Consider the following 27,225-nt stretch of genomic DNA (forward strand, 5'->3'; position numbering starts at 1 on the left):
GTCAATAACCATGTAATATTTTTGTACGGTGACATATTGTAACTAGACTTATCATGGTGATTATTTCGAAATGTGTAGAAATATCTAACCACTATGTTGTGTAACAGGAACTAACATAGTATTATAGGGCAATTATACTTCAAAAACAAACTCAGTCACAGAAAAAGAGATCAAATCTGTGATTACCAAGAGGTGGGGGAAGAGGAGAGGGGCAGTTAGATGAAGGCAGTCAAAAGGTACAAACTTCCACTTAGAAGGTAAATAATACTAGGGATGTAATATACAACATGAGAAATATAATTAACACTGCTGTATGTTATACGTGAAAGTTAAGAGAGTAAATCCTAAGAGCTCTCATCACAAGGAAAACTTTTTTCTATTTCTTTAATTTTGTATCTATATGACATGATGGATGTTCACTAAACTTCTGTGATAATCATTTCATGATGTATATAAGTCAAATCATCATGCTGTACACCTTAAACTTATACAGTACTGCGTGTCAATTATATCTCAATAAAACTGAAAGAAAAAAATTATAAGCCATAGCATAGTAAAATTCTTCTCTCAAGATGGAAAATTTCCAAAAAACAAAAATTTTTTTAAAAAAAGGAAATTTTCCATGTTTAAAATGATTTCATATTTCGTGGTTTGTTACAAACATAATACAGTCAAAGTATATAATCTAGTTCTTTATTCTTTAGACTGTGTGCAGGGATGATTCGTTTGTGTTCATTCTTTATTAACTATAAGTTAATAACAGGAAGTGCCAGGAAGTGTGAAAATATGACAAGGTACCCAGAGAAGGAAACATGAAGGGCAGGCATCGAGCTTCTTCTCCTTACCTTCTCTCTGAAATTATTACACCGATATCCAATGTATCTTCCTCATGGCTCTTATCTCAGAATCTGTGGAATGTTCGAATTGCTGTACTTTTCATTCTGAAATGTCAAAAATATCTAGGTCTCTACCCAAATGACTGGCAGGACTTCTGTTCTCTATGCTAGAGTAACAACAGCAGCAACGAAGATGATCCCATAGACTAAACGAGGGCAGGATTGCACTTGTGTTTTGCCTCATTAGCATTAATCAACAAGCTTTCAAATGTTTAAAGAACACAGTTGATTGAAGTAGAATTTATTGTTATTTATTACTGTTGTAATAAATTGAGGATTAATATTTTTTCGACTGTTGAAATGTGACTAATAGCACTTTCTTAAACAAATACAAGGCTTTTCTTTTTCTGTTTCTTTTCCGTAGGTTTAGGCTTCAGTATTGCAGGAGGTGTGGGGAACCAACACATTCCTGGAGACAACAGCATTTATGTAACTAAAATTATAGATGGAGGAGCTGCACAGAAAGATGGAAGGTTGCAAGTAGGAGACAGACTACTAATGGTGAGTGTGACTCAAGCAGAACTATGTGTATATTTATAAAGCTCTTGTTTCCCAGTGTATGACTGTCTTAGTCATTTCAGGCTGCCATAACAAAATACCATAGGTTAGGTGGCTTAAACAACAGAAATTTTATTTTCTCACAATTCTGGAAGCAGGGAAATTTAAGAGCAAAGTTCTGACCCATTCAGTTTCTAGTGAGGTCTCTCTTCTTGGCTTGCAGACAACTATCTTCCTGCTGCATCCTCACATGGCCTTTCCTCTGGGCTTGTGCTGTGAGAAAGCTCTCTCTCTCTTTCTCTTCTTATAAAGCCATTAGTCCTATCAGATTAGGGCTCCACCCTTAAGTCATTTAATTAATAACCTTAATTGCCTCCTAAAGACCCTATCTCCAAATACAGTCATATTGGGGGTTAGAACTTCAACATAAGAATCTGGGGGGAGGAAGCAGTGACCTTGGGTGGAAATAGAAAAGGGAGAGCAGATTTTGTGGTAAAAGATATCAAAAGTACAGGTATAATTGGAGCTGATTTGTTGATATTTTAAAAACAGAAATCTAAATTTTCACCAGTTTTCATAGGCACAGAGATTATGTGTTGTTCTTCCGGTATCATCCATCTCCTATCAGCCAGAGAGACTGCTAAATCCAGACTGGTAGAGAGATGGGCTTTGCATAGCAAAGGGCACAACACTATCTGGTTTATTGATCTGTACATTTCTATGCCTCTCTGTGTTCTTCGGTTCAACCAGTGTAGACACAGTTCCTGACTTCCAAGAATTCATAATCTGGGTTCTGTCACGTGTGCAAATGGATCCCTTCCCCCTCTCCTTTCAGACAGGGTTTCTACTATTTTATTTGCCAGCTGCTCACATGCTTCAGGAGTCTTGGGCAACGATTGACACCAACATGCAGCCACCCTTTCTGAGCCATGGAGTTATATGATAAACAAAAGCAAAATGTAGGCAATTATAAGCAGTAAAAAATCGGTGATTGCACCTAAAAACTGTTTCATCTCCATTTACTGTTTTATATTAAATCTACAGGATAATAATCAAATACTGAAAATTAATAGAAGATAGCTGTCAAGTAAGAGAAGTATATCTAGTCATATCTAGTCATATGTCTCCCTTTGTAAAACAAAGGTCTTGAATCTTTGTCACAAGGAGCCATTATCTCCAATACTTTCATGAGAAGTGTTTGGGAAGGATCAACCTATACAATTTCAACAGAATAGTAATTTCTAGGACATGTGCAAGTTTTGGGGGTTGAACCTCAAAGTTCATTGTGCCCATGTCCCTGGACTCTAGACAGGTTGTTTGTAGTCCCACTGGGCTAATTTCGTAGTTGTCAATGATTTTTGTATTGAATTATCTGGATAAGAGCTTTATAATAACCTTGATAACTAACATTTATTTGGCATTTACTGTGCTCCATGTATTTTTTAAAATGTTTTTCTGTAATGTAGTATGTATATCTCACAACAGCCTCTTTTATATAAGCAAAGGGAAACTGAGGTATAGAGAGAGGTTTACTAACTTGGCCATGGTCATATAGTTAACAATGGACAGAACTGGATTTCAAATGCTTGTAACCACCAAACATGGTCTTTGCATTTGTTTCCTAAAATCTGTCCGTCAGTTCTTTCCTTCCTTCCTTTAGTTATCATTCAGTCATTCATTAATTCCTTTATTTAACAAGTAATATATTGAGTACCTACCATGTCCCAGGCAACAGCCACTTCTCAGGAAGGAACTCTTGTCAGCAGAAAAAGTATGGTCAAACTGAATGGGCAAAAAATGTGGCATTAATGACTTCAGTCAAAGTTGCAACTAAGAGTTTTTGGCTTCTTTACCACTTGAAGTCACTACAATTTTATTTTTATTTTTTTTAAACCATTTTATTGAGGTATGATTGACATGTAAAAAGCTGTACATATTTAATGTATACAACTCCATGACTTTGGGGATAAGTACATACCCATGAAACCATCACCACCATCAAGGCTATAAAGTTATCCATCACTTCCCAAAGTTTCCTCTCACTATCATTATTATCATTATTATTTTGTGTGTGTATGGGGTAAGAACACTTAACATAAGATCTACCTTCTTAGCAAATTTTAAGTATACAGTACAGTGTTGTTAACTATAGGCACTAGGCTGTATAGTAGAACCACCATTTTCATTCTCAGGACATTCTGAATTTTGTTTGCTTGTTTTTTTTGCCTTTAACGTGAAAGTTGGTTCTTTTTTTTTTTAACTTAAAGCTCTTTTGTGTGTTTTTTAAATTTTATTTATTTATTTTTGGCTGCCTTGGGTCTTCGTTGCTGTGCACAGGCTTTCTCTAGTTGTGGCGAGTGGGGGGCTACTCTTCATTGCAGTGCACTGGCTTATCTTTTTGTGGAGCACAGGCTCTAGGCGTGCGGGCTTCAGTAGTTGTGGCACACGGGCTCAGTAATTGTGGCTCGCGGGCTCTAGAGAGCTGGCTCAGTAGTTATGGCGCACGGGCTTAGTTGCTCCGTGGCATGTGGGATCTTCCCAGACCAGGGCTCGAACCCATGTCCCCTGCATTGGCAAGTAGACACTTGATCAATGCGCCACCAGGGAAGTCCTAAAAGTTGGTTCTTATGATGTTGTGTCTTCTGAAACAGAAAAGTGTTATTGGGATATAAGACAACTTCTCTCTAACGACTTCTCTCAAGAAGACAAACTTTATTGTTTGTGGACTTAGGAATAAAATAAACTGTGATATCCATTTTCTACATAGTGCTAAATTGAAAAATGAAGAGGACAGTTTCATTCGAAAGTAATGTGTCATAGCGACTGATTTGACCTTTGGCTCATTGTCTGTAAGAGTTTGGATGTAGGCAACTCTTCTGGACCTCTTCTGTTATTTCTTCAACTGCTGCTATTATAATATCATGCTAGATGTCATTTGCTGATTTCTTGAAGTTCTGTTTAAATTTTTAGCTTTATATTCAAATTCTTAAAAAAAAACCCTCAAAGTCTAAATAATTCTGTCAAAGGATTTTCCAGGCACCATGCTATTTTTCCATTATCATTTTCTTGATATTCATTGTAGACAAAATGATTTCAAAAATAGCTATGACATAATCCTTAACTGTTTTGAGTTTTAAAGCATAGTTTAAAAAAAAATGAAGCTTCAACAATCATAGGTCTCTCTCCTCTTACGTAAGGAAAACATAATTAGTACTTTCAAGGCAACTGCCAAGCTGAATCTGGAAATGAAAGAAAATTATTCATTTTATAAAATCCTGAAAGAAAAATGAGCCTGAGGGAGAGCATAAATTAAAGTCCCGGAAGCCACCCCAAAAGATCAATTATCTTGCTTCAACCAAAAATATTTATTAATGCTCTCCTTCTGTCATTCCTTTCCACCTCCTCTTCCCTTTACTACCCTACATTCATGTCTTCTTTATCTTTCTCCTCTTCTACTCTCCTCCCCCTAAGGAAGTATGAATAATTTAGATTCTGTGATTTACCAGCTGTACCACACTCTATTTTTCTATAAATAGGTTTTTTTCTAAAACAATTTGTACCACTCCCTTCTCTCACTTCTTAGGAAAAATTCCTCCATATGTTATTCATTCATAGTTCTGTAAGTAAGCTGATCGAGAATAAAATTCCATTAATTTCTTTAGACTTTTGTGGATAGATCACCATAATTCAGGAAGTCTCCCAGCATCTACCCTGCAGTGAGAGCACAATCTTTTTTTTTTTTTTTTTTTTTTTTGGCGGGGGGTGGGAGTGGGGGATCTTTAGTAATAAACCTTTCAGTTTCTCAACTGAAATAACTTTAATGTTGGACACCATCTGAATCATACCATATATACTGGGTACTTTTTTTCCCCTAAATACTTCTTATATGTCAGAATTGAAAAGTACCTATCTTAGATATTATCTTATTCCAACTCTCATTTAGTACATCAGAATCCCACAGAAGAGCAACCATGTGAAATAGTCCCTCACCTCTGCTAGAACTCTCTAAGGATGGAGAACGGAATGCCTTGTCGAAGCTATCCATTAGATACTAACCATCAGTAAAAACGTTTTCCTTAAAATTATATCAAAATATACTTCCCTATACAGCTCTCCCTTTAGTAAAGGTCTCTCCCTTTAGTAAAGCTCTCTCTCTTGGAAACACAATGATGAATATGAATTCCTCTTCCACATTTGTTTAAAAAGCTATGTCTTGCCAATTCTCCACTTCTCAGTCTTTTAAGATGTTTTACACTTTTCCTCTCACTCTTGCACTAAATTTTATCATACATCCATTTATCCTCTGAAAATAGATTACCCTTTTCACAAAACTTCTTTTGATTCTTTAGAATGTTATTCCCCAACTTAAAAGAAAAAAAAACAGGCAATATTATTGCATCTGACCTTTACATTTATTCTACTGTAAGAAAAAATTATCCTGCCTAAAACCTTTGCAATAAGCCCCTTAGTGTTTCAAATAAGATGACTTTAATGTCAGACCTCTCTGATGTTTCATGGGTCACCCAGAGGCGTGGTATATGTTCTCTTTATCAAAATAACAATTTTTTAAATTTCTCCTGCTACTGGCACTTATTTTCATTCACTAGAATTTTGTTTGTTTTGTTTTGTTTTTTATTTTTTCAGATGACAGTGACATCTGATTTTAATGGATTGTACCAGTAGCTTAGTGTTGAAATCTCAGACTGAATAGATTCCCTCTTGGCCTTGAACTTCATGGAACAGATGGTCAGAGGTTAACAGTATTGATAATTTTCTAATTCTTTCATATATTTTTACACACTCATTTTTATTAAGCCCTACCATGGTGATACATAGAGCCACATATATTACAGAAATGTGATCTTCTTCATCTTGTTTCTACACAATACCAGAAACTTTGAATCTAGGGTCATCTAATTGTCTTCTCTAAAGGGACAACATGAACTGTTAATTGGCAAAGCCCCTGTCGCATTATGATTTAAAGTTTATAATCTTAGTCTCTTTTTTCCATAACCTTTGCTTGACGTTTGAAGAAAAAATTGTCAGTGAGAGACCTTTTACATCTTTTACAGAAAATAAGTCTGTATATTTTCTTTGCTTAAAGGGAAGCCTAAGACAAGAGGAAAGGTAAATGAGGCATTGAAATAATATGGAAAGACAATGGACTCAGAGATAGGATATCTGGATTCAAGTCCCAGTCAGCCAGCATTAACTCTACCTAACTGACCTTGGGCAAGTCATGTTCATCTTTGATCTTTTGTTATGTCCTCAATACCATGACAGCATTGCCTTAGATCAGTGTTTCCTAAGTGTGTTTTAAAATATTAGTCTCATGTCTGTGTCACATGAAAAGCATCTATAGTCAAATTGAAATTCTACAACCTGTATCTCACCTCTTTTGTAGATTCTCAACAAACTTTAGCATATATAAGGGTCTATGAAGTCCTCCAGTCAAGGAACTAATTTAACTTTGGTACCCTAACTTTCAAGTATATTTTACTATGGAACTTTTTTTCTTAAGTAATGCTTATGAAATACCTAGAACTAGTGTTCACTGGAGTCACTCTGGGATGTGCTATGTGTGAGCATCTCCTATTTTTATTCCAGAATGTTTATCCTATGGTAAGGACATTAAATAGATTTAGGGAAGATGAGTGGAAACAAGATAATTTTCTGAATGAGTATTAGTTGTGAGGACCCACTATCACCTTGTTTCATCCAAATATCAATAAGAAAATCATCTTGAAGACCATGCAAATATGTAGGAGTTATCTGAATCATGAAGAGGATTTTAAAACACTTTCATTGTTTAGGCCAACCTTAAATAAGAACCAAAAGCTATAACTGTCTCTGCACATGGCTCTTTCCTACCAGCAACACACTGCCTCCTCCTTAAGAAGATCTTTCACCCACAGCACCTCCTTACTCCAACACTTGAGAGATGGATAGGGCAGTCATTACTGCTATTCTCATTTTCCAGAAGAGAAAGTTAGAACTCAAAGATGCAAACACTTTTCCAATATTACATAACTAATAAATTGTGAGATTGGATTCAGACCTAGATATCAATTTTCTAAAGCCACATTCCTTTCAGCAGTTTACTCAACCCCTCTGGTTTTCCATCTTGGTTACACATTTGAATCTCATGGTAAGTTCTTGAACGCTATGGATGCCCAGGCCTCAATCAACCCTGAATAATCAAATCAGAATCTCTGGGGTAGGAGCCATGCCTCGTTTTCATTTTTTTTTTTTTTTAAGCTTTCCAAACAATTCTAATGTGCAGCCAGGTTAAGAACCATCATTCTACCTTGACCTAATCACATCCTACCCCACTCTGCTGCAGCTCCACTGCTTCTCCTGAGGGTGACTTCTGAGGTAATGCTCATTGCATCAAGCTGGTATAGCATCATTTAGCAATTTCCAGTCATGGGCTAAAAGGCATTAGAAATAGTTCACCCTTCAGACTCTGTCTCCAGTAGTTAGATTACCTTCTGAAACACCAGGGGAAAAAAATTCTGGATAATTAATTCTTGGACTCCCTTTTCATTTTTCTCAAATACAATAAAATTACAATATAATGCAAATGCAATGATATATTTTATTTAAGGGTTTAAGGGCTCTATTTATAAAGGGATTTTATATAAAGGGTTAAAGCCTTCCATTATATTGTTTATTTCTTTTGCTTGTATTCAGTTTAATAACCCTGTTTATAGAACTTACTCTATAGTCATCATATATCAGTACCTAGTATAAAGCGGTGGTTTTAAAATTCTTTAACAGCACACCCCGTCAGTAAAACACAAAAAGTTGTCTTTAATATATGTATATTTCTCTACTTTAGATTGCATTCATATATTGTTATAGTAATATATACATTTTTTTTTCACACACACTGTATTTTATTTTTACAAGAGATAAATAGACTGACACCAAGCATTGTACATGGATGACCACAACAAAAGCAACAATGATTGCAATTGTAATAAATACATTTTATTTTAAACCATACACAAGAAATACAAAGATGAAGATCGATGTGATAAATATTAATAGAAGTTCAAATATTTCTTCCTGTACCCAGCTGATTGTACTGGGGTTCCTATCATACGGTCCATTTGGTGACCAGTGCTATAGAGGAAGCTGAAGTCAATCAAGACATCAGTGGCACTTGCTCTCTCTCTCTCTCTCTCTATGCAATGAAAGGTGAAGAAATGCATTAATGGGACTTCCTTGATGGCGCAGTGGTTAAGAATCCGCCTGCCAATGCAGGGGACATGGGTTCCATCCCTGGTCCTTGAAGGTCCCACATGCCGCGGAGCAACTAAGCCCGTGCACCACAACTACTGAGCCTGCCCTCTAGAGCCCGCGAGCCACAACTACTGAGCCCGTGTGCCACAACTACGGAAGCCCGCTCACCTAGAGCCCGTGCTCTGCAACCAAGAGAAGCCACCGCAATGAGAAGCCCATGCACTGCAAGGAAGAGTAGCCCCTGCTCGCTGCAACTAGAGAAAGCCCACGCACAGCAACGAAGACCCAACGCAGCCAAAGATAAATTAATTAATTAATTAATTATTTTTAAAAAGCTACATAAATAGTTTTAAAAAAAATGCATTAATGATTAATTGAGGAGGAAGAAATTTGCACTGTTGGAGCTCTGATTATGTCCCTTATAAGCTGATGCGAGCCGGTGTTCACATTTTGTACCAGCCTTTCATTCTTCTATCCCATGCCTGACACAGAGTGAGTGTCCAATAGATATGTATTGTTGGTTGAATGACCTTCATTCCTTATCCTTTCCTCTCTGACTCAACACAAATGTAAAATAGAAGCTCAACACAAATGCCTCATTCTTCCTATAACATAGGGAATTTTGGTTGCTTTTCCTTTGATATGCCACATTGTTTTTTTAACTTATTTAGCAGATTGTTTCAACATTTATTAAGTGCCTACTGTTTAGGCTGTGTCAGCTGGGGGAATACAAAGATGAAAATGATCTAATCATTGCCCTTGGGAAGGTCAGTCTTTGAGATGGAAAGAGGCACTGCAGGAGTAAGTGTTGTACGAGATCAGTTTCACAGAAAGAACCCTGAACAGGAAGAAACTATTTCCAGCATTAGGATCAGCCAAAGCACTATGTCTGATTATGATGTTTGATCATTTTTCATACACTGCTTTATGTTATACAGTGTCTTTCCAGGTTCATGGTATCATTTCTTTCTCATAAACACAAGTAAATCAACAAATAAATCAATATTATCCCCATTTTACATATAAGAAAATTAAAACTCAGTAAATATGTTAACTGGCCAAAATTCATAAAACTAGAAATTGATAGCAGATCTGAGTCTACTTTCAAAATTACTCTCATTATATACCAGGTTGCCTTCATTTCTAAAAAACACCTAGGTTTAAAATATGGCTATTATTTCTCATAAATTTAAGTAAAGTCACTGGGCATGAGAAATCAATTTCCTTCTTTCCTATTCCAATTTTCCGTTACTCATGAGATCTTGTTAGGTGTGTCTCATAAAGAGGTCACCGCACTTAGTTTCTGTTCTCCCTTACTTAAGGTTTTTGTTCTTATTCATTTGAAAAATAGAGTTAATTTTGTTCTAACCATAACTAATTTTGTTCTAACCATAATTAACCATAGTTAATTTTGTTCTAACCATCTCATTTCTGAAAAGCTGAAAAATAAGAAAATATTTATTATCCAGAGATAACCATTATTAACATTTCTCATGTATTCATAGTTATTTTTAAAACAAATTTTATTATAGCAGTTCATTACAATGGACTGCAGAGATTTCAGTCTTTGGTTTATGCATATTTATTTTCATACCATTGACATTACTACATTAGATTGGCCCCCTTTTTAAGTTATTTTACAATATGGTGATCATCTACTTTGTCTTCTCTTTTAAAAGTTAACTTTGGAGTTTGTGATGTTTTTTCCCAGTGTTTCTAGAGTCTCACATTTCCTTGTACTATGTCTTAGTACAATTTTTATGGCCCTAATACCTCCCAGTTTGTCTCACCACATTGCTATTCCTGAATGAATATGGAAAGGTCAGTATGTCGCCATCTGTACATTGCTCATTTCTCCTTATCACACCCTCTCATGCCCGCACACCTCCCACCTTTGTACCATCACATATGTATTTGCTAACACTTATTTGAATTCCCACAACACTTGCCATGTTCCTTTCTTGCAAGTCTCCTGGCGCCCCTTTCTTCAACTGGTTTGCCCTCTTCTGTTGGCATCATGCTCCAATTCAGTGCTCCCTCTTCCATTCGAGAGAATGAGTCATCTCACCTCCAACCTCTCTCTCTTGGCCTCAGTCCTCTGTCCTATTGAGATACATGGCCAGGCTGCACACACATCCCCCTCTGTGTAGTGCACCCCACAGAAACACTTCATTGAAATGCACATGATTTTTTTTTCTGAAACCAGGCCAGTTGCTCAGTGTTCACCATTATAGGCAGATACTTGATGCAAAAGAAAAAAGGAAAAGGAAAAAGACAATGGAAAACAATGACAAGAGCAACCAGCCAATCAGTATAATGTCCCTTCTCTCTGTGTACAATCAGCTCCAGCTGTAGGCCCTTTATGTTGAGAGTTCAGAGGATAATGCACACATATAATTACCCCAAATAAACCCACTTTCGTGAAAAGCATTTTGAAGACTTCAGCACAAAAGAGCACTTTTGGGTCCAGATCCTATACTATTCTGAATTTTTAAAAAGACCACACAGAAGCCTCATCAACAGTTCTCTAATTAAACTCATCAGTTCACAGATGTTTACAGGAAAATGCTCAGCGAAAATTTTCACCCAGAATTCCTGTTTCCTGAGAAGAGAGATGGATGATGACAGTAGTAATAGTAACAAGAGCTCACATTAATAAGTAATGAGCCTGCCACTTTACATAGGTCAATACATTTAAATCAATAACCCTTTTGAGGCAGTGCTTATTCTCATACCTATTTTACAGATGTCAAAACTGAGGCTAAGTAGGTTAAATAAGTTTCCCAAAGTCACACAGCTAGGTAGTGCCAGGAACAGGATGAGTCCTGGTTTGCATGACTCAAAAGCATGTGCTCTAAATCACTACATGTTGTTGCCACCACCTCTTCCATGATGAAAATCAGTGTAAATTTTCCAATATTTCATAGTCACCAAACAAAGACTGACTGAACTACCACTATTCTAAATTACCAATATTTTCCCCAGTATCCTCTGTTTCCTCACTCCTTACCTCCAACTTTTCCTCAACTTCTGTTTTCTGCTCTAAATATTTTCCTGGTGGTCTGAGAGTCTGTTAAGGAAGTGATTCTCAGAAAACACACTTAAAGATAACATCTTCTAGACTGTTTCAAGGCCCAACTTAAAAATGGAAAAAGTGCAGTTTAATAAACACTGGCCACATCTCTTTTTCACTGCTAATCTAATGAGCTGTGTGCTTTCTGTACCCTGGAGAGAGAAACAATGAGCCCTGTCAGGAACAGAGCTTTTGTGCCACTTGTAGTCTAATCCAGTTGTTTTCTAGCCTTTAGGGTCTTTATATGTTGGCTTGTGATCCTCACTGTTTATGCCAACAAATGCCTTCTCTCTTCTCTTTTTTCAATATAGATGTTTCTGGGGTGCACGGTCACAATATTCAGAGCCACCTTAGGCAACCATTGTTTAAGAGAAAACACCCACTTCCATACACATTTTAAACCATTGTAATATGAGCATTATTTGTAAATATTCATTATCTAGGTACAAGTGGTACCGCCCTTAAAAAAGTGATTAATCAAATATACAAGAAGGTTTTGAAGAAACCTATCTATATCAAACTACTTTCCATTTTACTTACTTATTTTTTGACTTTGTCAGTGTATTTGGCTGATGCGATATATTGTCACCACTGGATTAAGCGAGAAGGGTAATGATTACTCAGGCTTTTATAACACTTAGGAATTCACATTACTTCTATATGTAAACTTGGAAAGAGACTCTTCTCCTAAAGGAAGAAAGAATAGATGATGTAAGCCCTAGGTTTCAGTGAACCAACACTCAAGGGCCGTCTCATTTTCATCTTTTCAGGAGGACGGTGACCCAACTGATGGCTTTGCCACTTGGGGTCTGTGTGACCTATTTGTTGCAAGTTAACCTCTTCAAATGTCAGTTTTTCTCACCGGTAAAATGGGCCTAATTATTCATGTCTACCTCATGGAGCTATAACCAGGACCAATGATATGACTTATGTCAAAATATATACGTAGTACTTCCAAGATATATGACATATAGGTGTTAAATAAATGTTAGCTCTTATTATTATTACTGTCATTTTTGTTATTTCTCTGTCTATAACTAAAGGCTGCCATCATCAACTGTGTTCCCCATGCCTTAGTCCCTCTACATTCCCACTCTATATGGGTCTATTTTTCTATCCATTCATTCCATAAACAGCTATGTTCTATTAGAACGTGAGTCTCACGGGAGCAGGGGCTGGGTCCATCTGGAGGAAGCAGTATAGATGAGTGGTTAAGAGCATGGTCCCTGGAGCCAAACTGCTTGGCTTTAAATTCTGCCTCTACTACAATTAGATCAATGACTTTGGGCAAGTTTCTGAACCTCTTGGAGGCATGCTTTTCTCATCTGTAAAATGAAAGTAATTATAATAGCCAGCACATAGGCTATTGTGGGGCTTTATTGTGTTAATCTACATAAAATAATTTAGAGTAGTGCCTGACATGTAATAAGGCTATATGTGTCTGCTATGATTATGATTATCATTCTTATTTTTTATCACTGTATCTCTAACATGTAGAACAGTGACTGACACATAATAGGTATGCAATAAATATTTGATCAATGAATAAACAAGTGCTAGACACTGGAAATACAAAAGATTTACAAGAATGTCACTTGTCTAGAAGAGAACTGTAGGAACCGGTAGAGAGGCTTACAGCTTACTGGAGAGCTCATGGTCAGCAGTCAGGTTCAGTTCCCTCCTGTTCCAGGGTCCCTAACCTGGGCTACACCACCAAGGATTAACTGACACATGGAATTTATATAGCAACGTGAAGCAAAAGTAAAAAGCAATGCTACGAGGTATTAAATGACTAAAGTGCTGATTGGATAGTACAGAGAATATGTAGGAATCCAATCTATTTTATTTATTTATATTTATATCACATTTATTTGAATTCCACATCATTTCAGCAGGAACCAACTAAACAATTGCTTCATAAAAAAATAGGGGCCAAATAAGGATAACCTAGGTATGTAAAATATTTCCTGAATATTTGAAAACCATTTAAGAGAAGTGTTGCAAAGACCCACTGTAAGCCACTGCCATGAAGTAATAATTGCTCAGGTATCACAGGCTTTTCTGTCCAATAACAAAAGAGGAGTTGCTGTTAAAGCCGATAGCAATAAGGTACTCTTGAACTTGTTCACCTGAAAAGTTCTATGTTCCAACATTAGCACTCTTTCCTTAGAAAATAGACTCATGTTAAATGACATTTTGATGCGAACAGTTTTTAAAGTGAGAAAAGCCAAGTTTGGTGAAGCTGTGGGAAAATGGGGGCTCTCGTATAATTGTGTTCTAAGAGTAAACTGGTTCATGTTTCCAAAGGGCACTTTGGACACAGGTATCTGAGCCCTTATAATATTCATATACTTTGTCCAGTGTTCGTTTGTATGAGTTATCCTGAAGAAGTCATCAAAGTGGTGTACAAATATAGAAAAAAGTTTTTTGCAACATCATTTATAATAGAATAAAATTAGAACCAACATAAACATGCTTTAGTAAGAGATTAGGTAAATCATTATGTTATAGCCATGCAGCACAGTGCTTTGTAGGAAACAAAACTCATGTTGTTGAAGTACATTCATGTTAGAGGCAAATGTTCACTCGAAGTTAAAAAGCAGGTTCCAAAACAGTGTGTGTAATATGGTCACAGTCGTTTAAAGAAATATATCCATATAGGGAGATTAGGGATAATTTTTATTTTCTTCTGTTGTTTTTGTTTGTTTTCTTCAATGGATGTATATTACTTCTGTAATCACAGTCACTATAGCATAAGAAGGACATTTGACACCTTTGTTCCTTTTTCCACAAAAAGTATTCTGATTTCTATTATAAAATGTTGTTTCCTCTTAGAAAAAGGCAGAAGCAACCTTGTTTTTTAGCATCAACAACTGTACCTTATCTGCTTTGGCTAATGCCTTTAATCCATCTCTTCTGTCAAAGTGTGATATAGATACTGGACTGTAATGATTGCAATTTAATCTTTACATAAGTCATAATTTTGTATATCTTCTTGCCTGAATAGTTCTCTTCACCTGCATAGATTTGGCTCTAATCATGAATGTTTCCCCCTTTCAGGTAAACAATTACAGTTTAGAAGAAGTAACACATGAAGAGGCGGTAGCAATATTGAAGAACACGTCAGATGTAGTTTATCTAAAAGTTGGCAAAGCCACCACCATTTATATGACTGACCCTTACGGTCCACCTGATATTACTCACTGTAAGTACCACGCTCAGTGTCATCTTTGAACAGCATGCCAGGTTTGCAAAATCAGAATTCTACAAAACTTGGCAAAGTCCTCTACTTGCACCTTCACTCTTTTTTAGCCTGTGGAAATACTTCAGGGGGATCCTGCACTTGACTCCCCAGTTGCCTTGGAGGCCTTACCTGATGAGTTGTCAGATTCACCCTTATGGAAAGGCTTGATGATGTATGTTATGGACAGTGTGATTACAACAGCATAGGGGCAACACATTTTTAAAATTTATTTTATTGAGGTATAGTGGATTTACAATGTTGTGTTAATTGCTGCTGTACAGCAAAGTGATTCAGTTATACATATATATATACACATTATTTTCATATTCTTTTTTACATGGTTTATCACAGGATATTGAATATAGTTCTCTGTGCTATACAGTAGGACCTCATTGCTTGTGCATTCTATATATAATAGTTTGCATCTGCTAATCCCAAACTCCCAACCCATCCCTCCCCCAACCCCTCCCCCACTTGGCAACCACACGTCTGTTTGCTATGTCTGTGAGTCTGTTTCTGTTTCGTAGATAGGTTCATCTGTGTCATATTTTAGATTCCACATATAAGTGCTATCATATGGTATTTGTCTTTCTCTTTCTGACTTACTTCACTTAGTATGATGATCTCTAGGTCCATCCATGTTGCTGCAAATGGCATTATTTCATTCTTTTACATGGCTGAGTAGTATTCCAAGGGGCAACGCATTTTTAAAGTCTGTTTCTCAGGCCCCTAAAGCATGATAGCTCTCATGTCCTAATAGTCTCTCTTCCTAGTTCAAATCTGTATAGCAACAGAGTGGAAAAGAGGGGCTGGCAAAATAAACCAGAGATAGCACTGTGCTTCTTCCTGGGGGAAAGGATCTTGTCCTCAGTTGGTGAAATCATAATCCTTAATAACTATCATTATAGTTCTTACCTTTACCAGAATTGGATATATTGGCAGGGAAGCCAGAGAAAATTGATCACTGTGGCAGTGGAGATGGGGTGGAGGTGCGTGCTTCTAGGGCAACAACTAACAATGAGATGCTCTACTGCGTCCTCACAAAGTCCACTGCTGCATAAGCCCCGTGTTTTCCCCTCTTCTTAATAGGTCAACAAGAAGATTCTGTCCTTGGGGACTAGATTTAGAAGCAATTCATTTCTTTGATGTGAGTTTAAGGGATAGTTTTGTCAGCATGAGTAAATGTGCTCATTCTGAAATTTTGAGAAACCAATTGTGAGACTGGGGACTCAGAATGTCTTCAGGACCTGTCATTAATTAGTACTATGGTCTTAAGCAAGTTGTTTGACCTCTCTTAGATTTGGACGTTTCTCTTGAAATTTAAATGTTGAATGATTTTGTTATCTGCCCATTACATTAGCTATTGCTTTTCTTAATGGTGATTCTAAAATGACTTGCCCCAAAATATGTCTTTTTGTCAAGCAAGAAGTAAGATGAGATCAGCCTTACCTCAGGATATGAAAGAGTGTTAACTTTCAGAGTTTTTCAAACTGGATAAATTTAGAAAAATCTGTCTTGAGGCTCTGTGAGCCTCTTCTTGAAGGGCATATAAGGTCAACGTCAAAGAGAAAAAGGAGAAAACAAAACTTGCTATTCAATTCAAGAAATGTGTATTGAGTAATTTCAATAGGCGCAAGACACCTTGTAAGGTAATATGTGCGATACAAAGGAGATAAAATCATGGCCTTCATTGAAAGGAAGGCTAATGCAGATATATAAATAGTAGCAATATTTGGCAAACTGAGAGGGATGTACATGCCATGAGAGAGGTAAAAATAAATATCCTTTGGGCACTCAAAGGAAAGGGATATCACCTGTCTTCAGAAGATCAGAAAAATCTTTACGCAGAGGGTGGCATTTGAATTTTATCTTGAAAAAATGGATGAGATTTCAGTATCAGAGATGGGATAGGAGAGAGAAGTTGCAGGTAGCTGGTAGAGTGGAGCAAAGGTACAGATATTGGGGAGAACAGGCCTTACTTAAGGACCATAGGAGATTCATAAGGGGGGATATTGAAATGAGTCAATCTTGTAAGAATGGTGAAAGGGAGAATTTATACTCAGTACAGTAGTGGCAATGGAGAGTGTGTAAGCAAGAGAACAGCATGATCAGACCTGGATTTCTCAATGTATAAAATGGATTTTGGGAGAGAACAGCGGCAGGAGACCCAGTTAGGAGGGCTTTTCAGTCACCCAAAAGGGGGATGAATTGGGGTGGAGGAACAGAAGAGAAAGACCAGAGTTAGCCTTTCTGGGATGGGAGTAGAGCATATTTAGGGATTAAAGTCTTATACAAGAACTTTCTCCTAAGAGCCTTCTGCTTTTGATGGTTTGATATTAATTACGTGAAAAGAATGTGAGCTCTGCAATTAAAAAGCTAACATTTTTATTTCAATAGAAAATTAATCATTGTTCTGAAAATATGAGTGCTGGGTCTCTCCTCCAGTTTTTCTCTTCACCTAATTATACGAACTGAGCTTACAGATATGACTGTTATTACATCTTTCCAATCCTGAAGGTCACCATGTGCTTGCACATATTAAATGCAAACCAACAGCAACTCCCTCCTCTTGAAGGATCAGAAAATTCTTAGCGTGTAGCAAAGCCTTTCTATTTTTAACAGAACTGTAGCATGACACATTGAATCACCCACATAACAGATTTCTTTTCTTTTCTTTCACCCCTTAGCTTATTCTCCACCAATGGGAAACCATCTCCTCTCTGGCAACAATGGCACTTTAGAATACAAAACCTCCCTGCCGCCCATCTCTCCAGGAAGGTACTCACCAATTCCAAAGCACATGCTTGTTGAAGACGATTATACCAGGTCAGATATGCTTTTGGTTAATTGGGTTTGCGATCATTACAAGGAAGAAATTGCATTTGCCTAACATGGCAGCTGTTGCTTCTCAGAACCATTCAAACTCATGATAGTCTCACCTCAAGTGGAAATCTGCCAAGACTTATAAACATGTGTCATTGTCCTCTGTTGGAAGCAAAAACCACAAATTCTTTGTGGAGAAGTAGTAATAGACACACAACCATCACTTTGCAATCTGTTAGGACTTTCGATATCTAACACCACTGGAGCTTTTCAGCTATACTGTAAGATAGGTACCATTACTCAAAGACAGCAGATGGTGCTGAGGTTCAGAAAGAAGGAAGTAGCATCGCAGTATGTACGTGTCCCCTTGTAACCACATATCTGGTTCGTAGAAGAGTCAGAACTGAAAAACTCTGGGTTTTTTTTTTACTCTAAATTCCATGTTCTTGCCACCAACAGCTACACACAATTCACTGGAACTGAGGCTTCAGTCAGTCCTCCCCCGAGTGCAGTAACTACAGGTGGAAAGGAAAGGAGTGCAATTAACTCCAAATGGTTTGAATTTAATATATCTCAGTCTCAAAGGGGAGCAGGACAGGATTTTAGGACACGGCACAGAACCACATGGGTAACCCCACAAAATAAAACTAAATTTAGGGCTTCCCTGGTGGCGCAGTGGTTAAGAATCCGCCTGCCAATGCCAGGGACACGGGTTCGAGCCCTGGTCAGGGAAGATCCCGCATGCCACGAGCAACTAAGCCCGTGCGCCACAACTACTGAGCCTGTGCTCTAGAGCCTGTGCTCCGCAACAAGAGAAGCCACCACAATGAAAAGCCCACGCACCCCAACAAAGAGTAGCCCCCGCTCGCCGCAACTAGAGAAAGTCCGCACGCAGCAACGAAGACCCAACGCAGCCAAAAATAAATAAATTAAATAAATAAATTTATTTTTTTAAAAGATCTAAATTTAGCTGGCATGCCTCTGAAAAAGTCAGGTCTGACAGTTCAGAGAAGACCAACTTAGTTTACATCATGGTGACTGGTCAGGTTTAAGTAACTTTTGGATGATGAACAAATGAATGAATGAAGGGGTAGATGAATAATAGGAAAGGTACATTTTTTTCGTTTTTAATCTTTAAATGTTTTTGTTCCAAAGTAATACGTGCTCACTGCATTTGGTGAGGTAATGCAAAGATGTTCAAGAAACAAAAATCTCCCTCAAGCCTGGCAAGGTTCCCAGTGTGGCATTCTGGCTTGAACCGTTCATACCTTTTCTACGTTCATACAGACGTGTACAAAGCATACTCAGATGTAGGTGGGGCTTGACATTGTTTTTACAAAATAAGTTTGTATTTTACACATTGCTTTGCAACTTGCTTTTCTCATTGAGAAAAACTTTTACCCAAAATGAGATTGCATATGGATATGTACACTTTTTTTCTGAAAATGTTTGTGTGGAAAAGCGATACAGATGGATCCTTTAGTTTTATATCCTGCCTGTCTACTGAAGTCATTTGTCAGCCTTTAAAAAAATTGAGGAGACTTCCTGCTGCTTAACTTTCCTTGCTGGTGTCCGTGTGTGCTTTGGTCTTTTCATTCCTTTGCTATTTCTTTTTAAATGATTAAGCATTTTCCATTTATTTTGCAATTTCAGGTTTGCTGAAGTGGCTTGTTACATCTTTAGCCAAGGAATGGAATGTTTAGATGCTGCAAATGTGCATCTGTGGTTTAAATCAAATATAAACCTCTTCCTACGCTGATATGTCTAATCTCTATGCTCTTAATTAAAATGAAGGCTGCAGCAAAGATAATCCTCATGGTTCTCTAAAGATTGTATAAATATAGGCACATTTATTCACCAGAGCAATAATCTATTTGCTCTCACCCTATCACCAATATTTGATAGGATTTTAATTTGAAAATGTCATTTTATATTACTAGGCCCCATAGTGAATTAAAATTTATTAAACCCCATTCATAATCCAGGCCCTTTGCTAGCTGTTTTACTTACACTATCCTTTTAATCCTCCCCAAAACACAGAAAGAAGGGCTGTCGTCCCCATTTTAGAGCTGTAGGAATTGAAGCTCAAAGAGGTTAGGGAACTTGCTTGTGGGCACACAGCTTTTAAGTAGGAAAACTGGGTGCCCTGCCAGCTTTAAAATTCTGGCTAGGAAGAAACATGTTAATTTTCTCCTTATTTTTAAAATGAAAACCAAGTCATGTAAAACTGTTCTCATCATAAAAAAAATATGTGGCTAGAAAGGGACCCAAGAGTTTTGATGAGCTCTGAAGACAATTAGATCCAGTCTGAGACATACTTCTACCACTGGCTGACTGTGTGAGCTTGGGCAAATCTTTTAACCACTGCAAGCCTCAGTTTCTTCATCTCTACAAAGGGGATAGTAATCAAATCTTTCTCAATAGGTTGTTGTAATGATTAAATGAGATAATACACGCAAAGAACTTATAACAGTGCCTGATACATAATGAATATTAAATGAATGTTATCTGTTTGCTGTAGGTGTACTCATTATAATTCTCAATCTACCTATTCGCATGGAATATTTCAGATGGTGTCTGGGGAAGAGATTTCATTTCTTCCTAGAGTGATATGCCTCAGTGTCTTACTTCTTGCGGGCTTCCTTCCTTGCTCTCTGGCAGGACAATCTCATAACTTTGCACGAAATCTTCTGAATGTCTGGTGCCTGGGAAACTTGTGAAATAAATTATATCAGTTTACACACACAAACACACAGACACCTCCCTCACATCCTCACCACTGCTGTATCCTCTCACAGGTGCTCTGTGCTATAAGGCATTACCACAGGTCTCAGAGGTAAATATTTTCTGAGGCATATTTACCACCTTATTCATGAATATTCATTGAATACTTCCTACTAGACAGTGGCACTGCAGTAGAGATGCAAAATGGAATAAGAAACAGCATCTCTAAGAACTATCAAATTGGGACAAAAATATACGTGGAACCAGTGGATCCCCCAGTACCTATTCCCTGATGGTGCAGACCCCCTCCATGAAGTTTCCCATAAAGCCTATATGTATATTTTTAGTCCTGAGATTTTATACTTTGGTGTCAAAATGCCCTTTCTTTTATGGTAGTCAATGGCAGTTACTTATTATATCCTAACCTAGAAAATGAAAAGTTGGCAACTTTATATTAGTCCTCATTTTCTAAATGTAAAAGTACTGTAAAACCCCAAAGTGTGGGAACTACTAACAGAAACAAACAAAATTAGATCGGTTCAGTGAAGTGCTCTCGTGTTGCCCTAGCAGAGTTCCCCAGCACCAGAGAGGCACTTAGTAAATATTTATAAATAATTTTTTTGAGTTTTACGTGAATGCCACAGGAACAGCCTATGACCTCAAATAACGTTTTAAAGAGGAGATAACTCTTGTGCTTGAGCTTGAAAAATGTGTAGGCATTCGTCAGAGAGTCAAGAGATCAGGAAGGGCACTCATGGTAGGGGATAGCACATGCATACTCAAGGAAGAATGTGAAATAGAATAAAATGAACACACCTGTTATAGTTTGAATACAAGGCTCATAAAGAAAAATGGTACCTACCTTTAAGTTGTCTTTATATTTCTATCCTTTCTCTCATCTGCAACCTAGTCATAAGATTGGAAATACATAGAGTAGTAAAAACAAAAAGATCACTACTATGCACTATTACACTAAGTGCTTTCATATACATTATTGCTCCGATATTATTTATATATTCTTAGCGTTGATTTTTACAGGTAACAAAAACGAGTTTAAGTAATTTTCTCATATCATACAGCAAGCAAATAGGAGAATCAAAATTTGAATTCGGGTCTGTCTTCAAAGTCCTCATCCCCATCCCCCCAACCCACCATCTCATACAGTCTCTTTTTATGTAGAGCTGTTGGGTAAAGGGGATTGGGCTTGTATCAGGAGACTGGTACTACCACTTACCACCTAGATAACCCTGAACAAGTCATTCAATCTCCTGAGTCTTGATTTTCTCATCTGTAAATTTGGGTCCTCAAATTTCCTCATGGAATTGTGAGGTTTTAATGTGATAACATGTGTGAAAGTTGTCATCTTTAGAGAGCTATATAAAATTATTATTAGCCTAAGGTGCTATAGTAGCTTACATTTGGGGCCTACTTTACATTTTCCTAAAATAGTAAATCAAGGGAATGAATCTTTTATGATGGGACTGGGGCCGACAGGGAAACATTTCTGTGAAATGGGAACCTTCCAACAACCTATAAAATTATATCATATTGGCAGTCTTTTGTTCCAAATGTTCATAATATTTTACTCTATCTGTTGTAAGAAATATTTTCCTATCTTCCTGATTTATATTCACTTTTGTTGGGGAAATACAGTAAGAATTTTAAGAAGAGTTTTGATTAGAAGAATGCTACAATGGCTTACCTGGAATTTTTTTAAATCTCTTTTACTATTTAAGGAAATGTGTACCCGAGTAAGCTGGGAAATTTTGTGTTTCCTCAATTTAGAGAAAGGAAGACTAAACAAAAAAGCCTTGGATGAAATTCTCTTAGTAGAAACCCTACTGAGGCCCTTATAAATCAAAATTATTATTATGTAAATACTCTGGTCGTCAATTTTTGGAAAACAAAGCTGTTACAATGATGCTGAGATGGTTTTTTGGCTCATAGAATTATAGACTATCAGATTTGGAAGGACCATAAATGACTATAGAGTCTAATCTTCCTCCATTTGATGGGTAGGAAACACAAGGCCTAACGTGATTTGTTGGCTATCCCTAGGTCCCACAACTTGTAAGTAGTAGAATCAGATTTAGAACCCATGTCTTCAAACACCCAGTCCAGTGCTCTTTCTATTTCTCTAAGCTGATGTTCATTTTTTTATGATGGAGTAAGAAGCTATAATCAATCAATGATCACCTGTGAGCAGTGCCCACTTTGTACATTAGCTGCAACTATGGATTCCCTCTCTACTGAGCCAAGTCTTCCCTGGTCAACTAGAAGAGATGCAAACCACACACCCTCACTATCTGGTTAAGTATTCTCAGGATACACAAACAAATCATTGATACTAAAATGAAACCAAAAAAAATTGAGGATGCAAAGTAAAATTTCTCTTTCAAGATGTGGGGACTTAATTTCCCAAATTATGAATGTGATAAATGCTGTTATGAAAGCCAAGGACCTAAACTATCACTGTGAGCAATATATTTCCCAGTTTTAGAAACCAGGTTCACCTGGCCCTGAACTTATTGTACCCAGATGTCTCTCTAACTGGCTCTATATAATGTTCCCTCACATAATTTGGTTGAGCAAAAAGCAAAAGCCGAATAAAGTCTCAAGAAAGATTTCTTGTCTCCAGAAACTTTCAAGGACCACTCCAAATTGTGACTCTGATATTCAGTTTGACTCCCTTATTACTAAATAGATATGAACCCATCAGACTAGAGTCTGCCTCCCCTCTTCTCTCCCCAAACTATAGAACATTAGTTTACTGGACACAGTATCTAAAATGTATTCTAGTTCTTTTTTCTTTCTCCCATTCATTCATTCATTTACCCATTCAATGAATATTCAAGCTTCTACCATGTGTCAAGCACAGTTATTAGCAACAAAATTACAATGGTGGACAAACCAGACAAGGCTCTGGCCCTTAGGGACTTTACATTCTAGTGTATTGAATAGGAGATATATAGATAAATGAGTTACAGATAAAAAGTGCTATAAGGAAAATAAAGTAGTATGATATGCCATAGACAGAGTTTGGGGAAGAGAACAGTGTAAAGGAGGACAACCAGGGAACGTCCCTCTGAGGAGATAGGATATGAGCTGAGACCTGAATAAAAAGAAAAAAAAGTGGTGATACAAAGATCAGAGAAAGAACATTCCAGGAAGAGGAAATAGCAAAGCCAAAGTCCCAGAGGCAGAAATAAGTTTTGTGGGTTCCAGGAATATAAGGAAGTCAAGCTTGGCTGGAAGAGATGAGCTAATGGGAGCATGGCAACAAATTAGGTTGGAAGAGTCAGCAGCCAGATGATGTGGGACTTTGTAGGTAATGATGAAGAAGTGTAGGTTGAATTTTAAGTGCATTGAGAATCTATTAAAGAGAAGCAACCAGGAGAATGAAATTATCTGATTTATAGATTTTAGAGCTAGATTCAACAGCCGTGTTCCACAGGAGAGACAGGCCTGCTTCAGTCAGGCTGATTTACCACTGGCCATTGCTACGCTTTTTATTCGCTGTCGAGTACGCTTTCAGAAACACCATGAGTGTTTGCCACTGTTGTTGTTGTTTTCCTTGGTGTTTTACTTTGTGGGTCAGAACTGGTTAGAAGCTAGATCACTGTGTCTCAAATATTGCTACCCACATGCCCTTAGGCCTTGAAAAAGGAATTTGTTCTCCTCAGGATCTGGGGTAGAACATGAAGCTTTCCGTGCAAGCATGAAACATACAAAGTCTTATGTTTTGTCATAAAAGTTTGGGAGATATCCTTGTTTGCTTTAATGTGGAAATATTTTGATTTGAAATGTAATTGTTTTTATTCGAAGTCTTAATGTAAAATTGACATACCAGATGGGTTTTCTGGGGATACTAAGTCCCTGGCAAATACCATAAGCCCCAAGTTGCGGGTGAATACCCAACTTTGAGAAGCACTGAGCTAAATTACACAAAGGTGTCAGTTATTAAATCTGTGTTATAGAAACCACCTCTTAATTATATCTCAAGTTTTGTGGTCTCTGTTAGGGACAGGTTCTCAAAGGATCAGTCAGCACTTTCCATCTGTGAAGTCTGGTCCTGTTCTAGGCTCTCTTCTTTTTAACTTATATTTAATGACTTAAAACCATTTCTGGATGAACTGGAAGGTCCTTCTTTTGACATAGGAACGAAATCTTTTCTCACCTGCCATTAACCAAGTATAGGAAAAAAGAACTGGGTGTGCCCTAGGCAGACAACTGTGCCTGCTTTAGAATCGGGATCTGGACAGCAGGGTGTTGAGGTGGGTGTGCCCCGGAGCCACCCTGCTCAGGGTCCTGCCTCGACCGCTTCCTGGCTGTGTGACCTTGGGCAAGTTATGTAACTGTGCTTTGCCTCCGTTTTCTCATGTTTAAAAGGAGCAGAATAATACTTCCCACCTCATAGGCTTATTGTGTCAAGAAACTGAGTTAATACATGTAAAGTTCTTAGAAAAAAAGTAAGCACTTGATAAATGTTACCTCTTGTTAATACCATTTAAAACAAGGATTTAAGATGAACTACTCCACAAATAAAATCATTTTTTGGTGGAATGGAATCATTTGGTAGAATGCATACCAACAATGGTATGCAGACGCTCAAACAAAATCTACATATAAGTTTTTTTCCAACTAATTTATCTCCCAGAACACCTTAGAACATTGTATTACAGGAAGTCCTATAGTCTTAATGCTTTATTAAGGATCTTTATTTTTATTAACACAATGAGTATCTATTACCATCTTCATTGAAAATATAATATAGGATTCAGTGGAACCAAATATGATAAAAACTAGTCTATCAGTCTGGCTTCTGTGGCCAAATACAATTATCCTCTGGATAATTTCTTGATTTTGCCCTATATTCTTCATAGTAGCGCTCAACAACCAACACCATGTAGCTTTTCCCTCAAAGAAATTCTGCTAAGTATGGCATCAGACTCCTCACAGCCTTTGTAAAGTGCATTATTGAACTTAACCAAGTCAAAGATTCATCAACAGTGTCTCTCAGTTATCTGTTTTGCTCTGTGCTGCATGCCTGATTTCTGCAGTGGGGAGCCTGGCACTATAATGTCTCTCTTGAAGCAAAGGATAGTAATGAGAAGGGGTGACTTGGACAAAAGGGGTGAGACAGATGGAGGATAACACACTTAGTGGAAGCCTCCAGGGGAGTGTTCTCTTTATTGATGGTGGCTCCACGTAACCATTTAGGTTTACTTACGTAAACTGTGAGGCATGATTGATAGAGCTATCCTGCTAGAAACAGAGAGAGTGGGTATGCTAATGGGGACGAATCTTAATCAAAGGAAGATATCCAAATATGTACTGGAAAACATGTTAAGCTGCTGTTTGTTGTCAGGGAAAGTAATATAATGATAGGAAAAATGAAACAGTAATGGGAATTTTAAGACAGCCTTTTATAGGTGTTTATCATTTTGTATGTACCTAATAAATTAACCAGACATAAACATACAACACTAGGCCTTATAATTTTATGGAAGATGGTTATTGCACATCTATGACTATTGTTATTATAGATGTACAATTCAAATAGATAGTTGTTTAATCAATGCTGTATTACATTTTAATAGAATGAATTTATCCTTGGCCTCCAGGGCTGGTTGAGACAAAAAAAAGGGTTAATGATGGGCAATGGAAAATTCTGGAGGGACCACTTGTAGAAGCAATGGACTATTAATTGACTCCAGGCCGCTTAAATTGCAAGTTAACTACTACCACAACACAATGTGTAACTTATTTCTGGCCCTTATCTTGTGACATTGAAACAGGGTGTATATTATGATTCAAAACAAGTAGACAAAGCCTCTTCCTCTAGGAGTTTGTTTTCACATCCAGGTGTCAATAAAGTAATAGTAGACAGAAGACAGCTGATTCTTAATTGTCCACGTGTGGTGTGTGCTTTGAAAATTATCCAGGACAGCACTGCAATCCCTGAGTGACTCCTTCCACCTCCTATGGCGTTTGCTACTGTGGGGAAGGCTACCATGTTAATGGTAATGTTTGCCTTAAGAAAATGTAAGAAAATCGTGGCACACAATTATTGCATTTCAAAGACTTATATTCTTATATAATATAGACATAAATTTCATAAGTTTAGGGTTGCATCACTCACTTTTTCTTCTGGGTAATTTATTTAATCTAGATAATGAAGCAAGCTATATCTGAGGAAACACGTCTTAAAAATACTGCCTTCATACATTTTCTCCAGACATCCTTTTCAATCTTTATCTCTAATCTATTTCTTGCCCCTTTTATTGCTTTATACCCCTCTTCAACTGTTTCTCTCCAAAAAGTGTTATTATTTTCCCTAACTGTAAAAGTAATATGTATTTGTAGAAAAGTTATAAAGTAACAGAAATATAAAGAAAAACTCACACCACAGAGGGGTAATCATTATTAATATATGATGCATTTCCACTAAGTTGTTTTTCTACATATAGTAGGTAGCAAAGTTGAGATCTGAATACAGTTCAATCTGGCTGCAGAATCCATATCCTTGGCCCCTCTAGCAAAGGTCACGCAGTTGGTGTAGAACGGGATCAGGATTCAAACTGCCTCCAACGTCTGGCTCTTTTTGCTGTACTGCATGGGTAGCAGTATTAGTTTTAAGATTTCTAGAATCTTCTCTGTGCTTCAAATTCGTCTCTCTCTGGTTTTTCTTTTGTCCATAAAGGTAAAACTAAAGTTTT

The 27,225-nt window shown here is 37.2% G+C and overlaps 1 protein-coding gene across 8 annotated transcripts in view; it reads left to right on the plus strand.

Moving 5' to 3' along the window:
- DLG2 (discs large MAGUK scaffold protein 2) overlaps positions 1-27,225 on the plus strand; it is an 802,852-nt gene that overhangs the window by 276,383 nt on the left and 499,244 nt on the right. For all 8 annotated transcript variants that reach the window (XM_061202775.1, XM_061202776.1, XM_061202777.1 and 5 more), the window contains 3 exons: positions 1,261-1,397; positions 14,776-14,920; positions 17,647-17,785. In XM_061202775.1, coding sequence (XP_061058758.1) covers positions 1,261-1,397; positions 14,776-14,920; positions 17,647-17,785 — 421 coding nt within the window. The remainder of the gene's footprint in view (positions 1-1,260; positions 1,398-14,775; positions 14,921-17,646; positions 17,786-27,225) is intronic.

Source organism: Eubalaena glacialis, chromosome 10 (assembly GCF_028564815.1).
Source record: "Eubalaena glacialis isolate mEubGla1 chromosome 10, mEubGla1.1.hap2.+ XY, whole genome shotgun sequence".
NCBI lineage: Eukaryota > Metazoa > Chordata > Mammalia > Artiodactyla > Balaenidae > Eubalaena > Eubalaena glacialis.